The following is a 7,453-nucleotide window of genomic DNA, read 5'->3' on the forward strand; positions in this document are numbered from 1 at the left end:
TAGGTGTGCTTGCCATTCCCTGTTCAAACTCTGGCCCAGCGACACAATGCAGCGCACTCCACTGTGGGAGATCCCGTGAGACTGCCTGCCTAGCCCATGCAGTTAGCCTGAGTTCTGACAGGCCCAGGAGCCCCAGGCACGTTTCCCCCAGCCCTGCCTCTGCCAATCAGGTAAACTGCTCCTGGGTGTGGCCCAGGCCCACCTGGAAAGCTAGGAGCCTATGTGACCTTCAAGCTGATTGAGAAGCATATCGGCAAAATACAACCTTCAGTTATAGAATTAGTGCTGCCATGAATCAGTTAGGTGCCCTCTGCCTGCCCTTTACAAGGTGTGCTTGGTGCTAATAAAGCTGTCGTGTGCCCTGAAACTTGTCTCCGGTGTGTCTTATGGAAGAGTGCTGGTGCCCCACCCATGCCGACAGTGTGCGGGACTCCCAGGATGAGCCCGTGACTGGCACCCAATGTGAGGTGTGAACGCATATGGTGGGCTGGGTGCAGGCCCACAATGCCTCTCTGCTAGGTGAAGAGGGTACCTGTCTTGTTCTAGGGACCGCGGACACAGTCGTGGGCTCTTGTGTGGACATGGTTAATAATGGCTGGCCACGGTTTCCAACTTTACTTATCTTTCTACCTCCCACCCTGGCCCTTATGTGTGCTCTGTGCTTGAGCCACAGCCTGGGAAGCCGAAGCCTAACTGTCGCCCTGAAGGATGCATGCCATGCCTTCGATGTGGGGTCTGAGGCAGCTAAGGTGGAGTGTGGAAGCCCAGACCCTTTTACAGTTGCTGCTGGCATAGTGAGGGCACAAGAGAGTCTGGATGCTGAAGCAGCACCTTGACAGAAGGGACTCCATGTGGAGCACCTGAGACTCCATTCTGGGAAAGCACCCTCCCCCCCACCATGAGAGTCTGGTCTGAAACTATGATCTAAAACAGTCGGACACCAGCAGTCCACTACATCTCACTTGGCAAAGCACAGAACCCCCTAGCATGATCGCTCAAGCTTGAAAGTAGAAAGGGTGCACCCGGGGTAATGATAAAAATGTGATTTGTCTATATCCTACATATAATTAAAACCAATAATTGGATTAATGTCAAGATTCTAATTGATGATTGTTAAGACTGTAACTGGTACTGTCAAGATTATAATGGATACTAATTTCGCATAGGTTTTAGGTTATCTTGACCCCAGGAACTATGTGCTCCCTCACCATCTTAGCGACCATGTATTCCTCTCCCAATTTTGCAGTTTTTGCCTTTATACACCCTGCTGCTTTGGGTCTCTGGGCGAGAGTTCTTGGGGCATGAGCCCCCTCTAGGCCGCCAGCAATAAAGGACTCTCAAACTCTTCAGTGTGTGGCGCTCCTCTGTCCGCACTCGCTCAGGCACAACAATGCCAAGCATCAAACTGTTCCACTTGATAGAAGATTTGTTTCCTAAATACTGTGTGCTTTATTTATGTACTAGTGTCCATGAGCTTGCGCTCCTCGCAACGGAGAGAGCAGTGGGCAGCAGGGGGTGCTCCATCCACACCTCTCGCCCTGCAAGGGGAACAGCAGCCCCCCAGGTCCTCTGCACCCGGGAGTGGGGTTTTAACAAGGCCAGGAACCCAGGATGCCTGCCTGCCTGCCTGCCTGCCTCCCTGCAGCCCACCCACATGTTCTTCCTCTGTCTGTCCTCCTTCCCTCCTCCTTCTCCTTCTCCCCACCCTCCCTCCACCTTTCCTTCTGTAGGCAGAGCAACACACACACACACACACACACGCACGCACACACAGAGGGAAAGAGGGAGAGAGAGAGAGCGAGGGAATGAGGGAGAGAGCGAGGGAGCTGTCACCTGCAGTGCTCCAGGCCGTGCAGGTGCTAGACTTTGACCATGTCTTGGATTGGACTGAAGCCTCCCAAGGAGCGACTCCACCCAGCCAGAAAGCGGGCAAAGGTAGCTTGGCAGACAGGAGTCAGCCTGCTACCTCAGAGCTGCTCTGACTCCAACCTGGCACAGGGCCAGCAGCCAGTGGCGCGAAAAAGTCCTTGTAACTGTATGTAAATGAGTTGGCTGTCCTTAAATACGCAGTCAGTGCTGAACTCACTCACTCCGGGATGGAGCTGCTGGCCCTGTGCTGCTTCACGTCCCTGTTGCTTCTGCTCCTGCCTCTGCTGGCAGCCGGGCTCCAGGCACTGCTGGCCGGTGAGTGCTTTCAGGGCAGGGGAGCAGGGCCTGGGAGAGAGGGTGGGGACCTCCTCTCAGGCCTGTGGCTACCCTGAGGCCGCTTCTCCTAGAGGTCACAGGAGGAGGATGGGAGGGGGCGGTGGAAACTGATGGTGCCCCAGGCCCATCCTGGGGTCAGTGGGCACGGAGCCATGGGGCACGAATGAGTGCGGACCCTGCAGGAAGGCCATCCCCCGACTCCGCTCTGCAACCACAACTCCCCCTCCAACCACCAGCGTCCACTTGCTGCCAACCATCACCCACTATCCCCACCACTCACAGCCTCATCAGGCCACTTTGCTCCTGAGTTGATGAGTCCTGTGAGCCCCGGGGCCATCTCAGCACGGGACCAGGAACACAGGGATTCCCTGCCAGTCTGCCTTTCTCATCCTTCCTGGTCTGTCCTGAGTCCCTTAGTCACTGAAAGACTGTAGACTAGTCTTGGCACAGGACCAGGATCCCCGGGCTTCGGGTCCAATCTGTCCCTTTCTCATCTGGCAGGTCCTGACTTCTCCCCTACCTGATGGCCTCATTCCGCTGCCTGAGGTCACCCCAGGCAGGCACACCCAGACCTCAGCCCAGTGCCTGAATTTGAAGGGATGGGGCCACCATCCCCCCACCACCACCCTGGGTTCAGGCACCTTGTCCTGCACTTCCCCTCGCTGCTGGGAGGCAGCACTATAGGTGACGAGCCTTGTTTTCACAGGAGCTGGCCAACTTGTGTGCAAAGGGGACTTACTGGCTCTGAGTCATCTGTCTCCCCAGCTGCTCAATTTTTCTTGCTGTCCTCAGTGACATCACCAGCCAGGGACAACTTGCAAAGGAACTAGGGCCCAGATCTGAGCAGGGTCCCATTTGCCCACCCCAGGTTCGCGGCATCCTCAATGTCCCGGCTGCTGGAGCCCCAGCCCACAGGGTGTCCTTCTCGAGTGGAGTCTCGGGTGTGTGGGTGAGAGTCAGCAGTGGATTCTGTCCTGCTGCGGCTTCTGGTGGCCGCAGGGAGAGGAGTGGGGTCCTGTGGTTGCAGCGTTACTGCTACTCCTGTGCTGTCCAGCGGAGTCCTGGGTCCACGTGGGGACACTCCCTGCAGCCGCTGTGTGAGCTCACCTCGGGGTGAGTGGTGCTGCCTCGTGCTGGCATCTGGGGACAGGCTCCCTGCTACTGCAGCTGCTTTGCTTCATCTGGCCCTGCCCCCACACCCCCGGCTCCAGAGAATTGTGTCCAGTGGCGACTGCCAGGCCTGTCTCTTGAATGACCTCGTGGGTGAGGAGCCCTGCTCATGATGGCAGCTGGGAGGCTGTGTGGTCACCCCTAGCCCGTGGCCGGATGCCCCCCCTCTCTTCGTGAGTCCGGTCCCATACCAAGAACCACACTGAAATGGGTAGACGTCCCTTGTGTAGTGGGTGTGGCCTTGCCTGTCCACACTGGAGGTCCAGGCTAGCATTCTCCAGATAGGAGTTGCCCGACACGGCCCCTTTCCCAGCACAGAGCTCTGGCCGTGGAGAATGGGGCAAATACAACCACGTTCATTCATTCATTCATTCATTCACATCTTCAACCAATTTGTGGAGAGATGGGATGAAAAGGTGTCTAATTGGGCGCAGAAAACGTTTTGAAACCTGTGCACACAAAGTCCCTGTTTTCCTGGGAACATGTACTTTCTGTGAGCACCTTGAAGACCCACGTGTTGTCTGAGGTTCCTGTGGTGCTGGAAGCTCAGAGCGGGGTGGTTGCAGCTGATGCTACATGGCCTGCAAGCCCTTAGCTGGTTACTAGATATCCTCTCAGAGGGAATTCTGGGAGTCAGCCTGGTATTCACCCAGTGTTCACCTGCATCACCACCTGTCCAGCAGACTCAGCTACCTCAGAGGGTGGTCTCACCCATAATCTGTGTTAAGTTCCTGCAGGAGGAGTTTCTTCCACACGCAGGGGAGGATGACTCACACCCTGTGCTTGCAGGGCTGCCGCTCAAACAGCTCCCAGCAGCTGAGAGGCCTCCCTTAAGGGAGGAATGTGAGCTGGCAGATGTCAAGGTCTTGCCCAACCCCTCCTGACAGGCTTCCTGTGATCTCCAGCCATGGGAGCCTACCATGACTGTGAACTAAACAGACCTGCTGCTCTCCACCCTCAAGAGGCCCCTCTGTGGCCCAGGGTCCCTCTCCAACACCCTCCCTGCTCACTTCCTACCTAACCTACAGCCAGTACCTCCGGAGCAGTTAACAAGACACCTGCCTTTCACAGGGTGTCCACCAGGAGTTCCTCACAGGCGAGGGGCACGGGTGGCTCCAGCTCAGGAAACTGAAGTTCTGGGCTCGAGTTCTGTGTTTTACCCAGGACCAGCGTCCATGGGATGTACGTGGAGATCTGCGGTCTCTGGTGGTGGACGTTGGTGTCCTCGTGTGCTCACTCCCCGAGTTACCTAGACTTTCCTTCACCCAGAGGCGTGCAGTGAGAGCCGTTGCTGTTTCCCACTGCCTGCCTCTCGGGAAACCTTGTTCTCAGTCCTGCCCTCCTAGGCACACCTGTCTCTGTCTTTCTCTTGCCTCTTGGAGTCAGTTCTGCCAGGTGCTCCCAGAAGACAGTGGCTGCCCAGGGACCATGCACACCATGGTTTGCACTTCCTAAGCACGTGGTGTCGGAGTTTCTGTTCTGATGCATGTGAGCTTAGGTACTGTGTGTGCTTACACAGGACTCCTGTCACCAGCTCCCTCTGAGTCTAGTGGGCCATGTGAGGACCCTGTGTACTTGGTCAGAGAACCTGAATGAATTACAAGGAGCACAGGTGGGAGAAAGTCAGGAGCCAGTGATGGAGTTGCCATGGCAGGAATTGATTTCCCTGCGTCCCAGCCCCGCCCTTCAGGTGGGCTCCTGAGTGTCTTGGAGCTGGGGGAGAGGTTGAGTGTGAGTCCTTTCTCATCCCCACGCCTCACTCGTGTTTCTCTTCCACAGACAGTCACTCCCTCTGCTACAACATAACTGTCAATCCCAAGGCCAGACATGGACAGCAACGCTGTGATGTTCAAGGTCACGTGGATGACAGGAGGATTCTGCACTGTGACTGCAGCTTCACTAAGATCAGCTTTTTTGACCCCCTTGGGAGGGAAGTGGATGCCATTGACAACTGGGCAGAGCAGACAGAAATGCTGCGAGACGTGGTGGACGCCCTCAACCAGCAAGTGGCCGAAATGAAACATTCCACAAGCAAGGGTGAGCCTGAAAGTCCCTGGGCAGAGGGCAGGTTTGTGAACCAGGACTGAGGATTTCCATGTGCAGAACTGGACACTGCTCTTCCTTTGGAGGCCCAGCGACAAGGTGGGAGAGGTGGGACATCAGGGCCAGGTATGCAAAGGGGACGGGAATGCAGGATCCCAGGTGGGGCAGAGGGTCTGTCAAGACTGATCTGGGCATGGGGACTTCCTTATGTTTCTGTGAAGTTGCAAGTTGGCCCCACTCAAGTGCCCCAGGAGGAAGTGCAGGATGCAGAGGACAGAGCAGGGCCAGGAGATACCAGAGAAACGGATGGGAGAAGTGGATCCCAGGTGGGGCAGAGGACCTGTCAAGACTGATCTCTGACAATGTCTTTCCAATGGGGGCAGATCCCTGGAGCCTGCAGGGCAGGATGTGCTGTCAGTGTGGAGCCAGCGGCGGCAGGCACGGGTCCTGGCAGTTCAGCTTCGATGGACAGATCGGCCTCCTCTTTGACCCGGACGCCAGAATGTGGGCACAGGTTCATCCTGGGGCCAGCTGGATGAAGACAACCTGGGAGAATGACAGGCAGCTGACTGAGTTCTTGCGGAAGGTGTCCGTGGGAGACTGCACAAGGTGGCTGGGGAACTTCTTGTTGCCCAGGGAGGAGATGCTGGAGTCTACAGGTAACTAGGGCCAGGGGTGGCGGGAAGGGGTTTTCCCTGGAGATGAGGTGAAGCCACCATGTGCATGTGTGTGTGCAAGGGTTTTGGTGCAATGGTGTGGTTGCCGGTGGATATGTGTGTGGGAACATGGATTTGTGTGCATGCTGTGTGTCTGTGTGTGCATGTGAGGATGTAGGCATGAATGCATGTGTGTGTGTTGTGCCAGTGTGTGCATGTCTGTGTGTGTGTCTGAGAACGTGATCCAGTGCTGTGTCCCTCCCTATGACAGCAACAGCATGGCTGCCTTTCCCAGGAGCAGGAGCTGGAAGGCCTCTCCTGGGGTTTGGAGTCTGCATGGGGGCCTCCAATCTTCTGCTTCCATTTCAGCGCAGCCACCCACAACCTCAGGAGCCGTCCCATCCAAGGTCATGGCCACCATGCCCATGTCCTGGACTTTTCTCCTGCTCCTCACCGGCTCAGTCCTCCTTGTCCGGTAAGGGGAGCCATTCTGAGTGACAGGTATGGAGGGCAGCACGGGAGGGAAGCACAGGGCAGATGGCTGGCTTGGGAAATGGGAAAGGGATTCCCTGAGTCCACCCCTGCCCTCTGAGCTGGACCTGCTTGTGTGGAGATGAGTCCTGGAGAAGCAGACCTCATGTTCCTCAGTAGAATGCCCAGCCCCACCCTCTGAGTCACCAGCACCTTCCCCAGGGACTCTTAGTGTAGTCAGAAAAAATCCACACTGAGCGTCTGAACATGCAGAGCACCATCCATCCCTCTGTCTCCTCCATCCCTACCCCACCCTTTTCCTTATCAGGTGATCTCCTGCTGTTTCTGCCTTTGTGCCTTAGGTGTCTTCACTAGCTTGACCCGTGCAGTTGATGCAAGATGTGATATGGAAGCTTGAAGAGCTTGAGGCAAATGGGATGGAGACATTGGGCTGCCAGAGAAGGCTGATGCACAAGTTCTTTTTTTTTTTTTTTGGTCTTTCTTTCTTATTTAAAATTTCTATTTAATAAATACAAATTTCAGAATTACAACTTTTGGATTATAGTGGTTTTTCTTCCTATAACCACCCTCCCACCTGCAAACCATCCCATCTCCTACTCCCTCTCCCATCCCATTCTTCATTAAGATTCATGTTTAATTATCTTTATATACAGAGATCAACTTAGCATATCCTAAGTAAAGAATTCAACAGTCGATGCATACGTACTCATCACAAAATTTCTTTTATCCAGTCTTCAGTTAATGGGCATTGGGGTTGATTCCATATCTTAGCTATTGTGAGTTGAATTGCAATAAACATGAGGGTACAGATAACTCTTTCATATGCTGATTTCATTTCACTTGGTAAAATCCCAGGAGTGGGATGGCTGGGTCATATGCTTGGTCTC

The 7,453-nt window shown here is 55.0% G+C and overlaps 1 protein-coding gene across 1 annotated transcript; it reads left to right on the top strand.

Annotated features, from left to right (window-relative positions):
- The first annotated feature begins 2,096 nt into the window (after nucleotides 1–2,096).
- Nucleotides 2,097–7,096, top strand: LOC138843147 (UL16-binding protein 1). Its single transcript, XM_070074605.2, has 5 exons — nucleotides 2,097–2,184; nucleotides 5,155–5,412; nucleotides 5,802–6,077; nucleotides 6,444–6,549; nucleotides 6,908–7,096. Exons 1-5 carry the CDS (start codon nucleotides 2,097–2,099, stop codon nucleotides 6,918–6,920), a joined length of 741 nt encoding a protein of 246 aa, XP_069930706.2. The 3' UTR covers nucleotides 6,921–7,096.
- Nucleotides 7,097–7,453: the final 357 nt, after the last annotated feature.

This window comes from Oryctolagus cuniculus, chromosome 5, assembly GCF_051225735.1.
Source record: "Oryctolagus cuniculus isolate XC-2025 breed Fujian yellow rabbit chromosome 5, ASM5122573v1, whole genome shotgun sequence".
Classification (NCBI taxonomy): Eukaryota; Metazoa; Chordata; class Mammalia; order Lagomorpha; family Leporidae; genus Oryctolagus; species Oryctolagus cuniculus.

Coding starts and splice junctions, on each gene's coding strand:
- LOC138843147 (XM_070074605.2), top strand. CDS start 2,097: ATGGAGCTGCTGGCCCTGTGCTGCTTCACGTCCCTGTTGCTTCTGCTC. Junction 5,413..5,801: donor GAAACATTCCACAAGCAAGG/GTGAGCCTGAAA, acceptor CAATGGGGGCAG/ATCCCTGGAGCCTGCAGGGC. Junction 6,078..6,443: donor GGAGATGCTGGAGTCTACAG/GTAACTAGGGCC, acceptor CTTCCATTTCAG/CGCAGCCACCCACAACCTCA.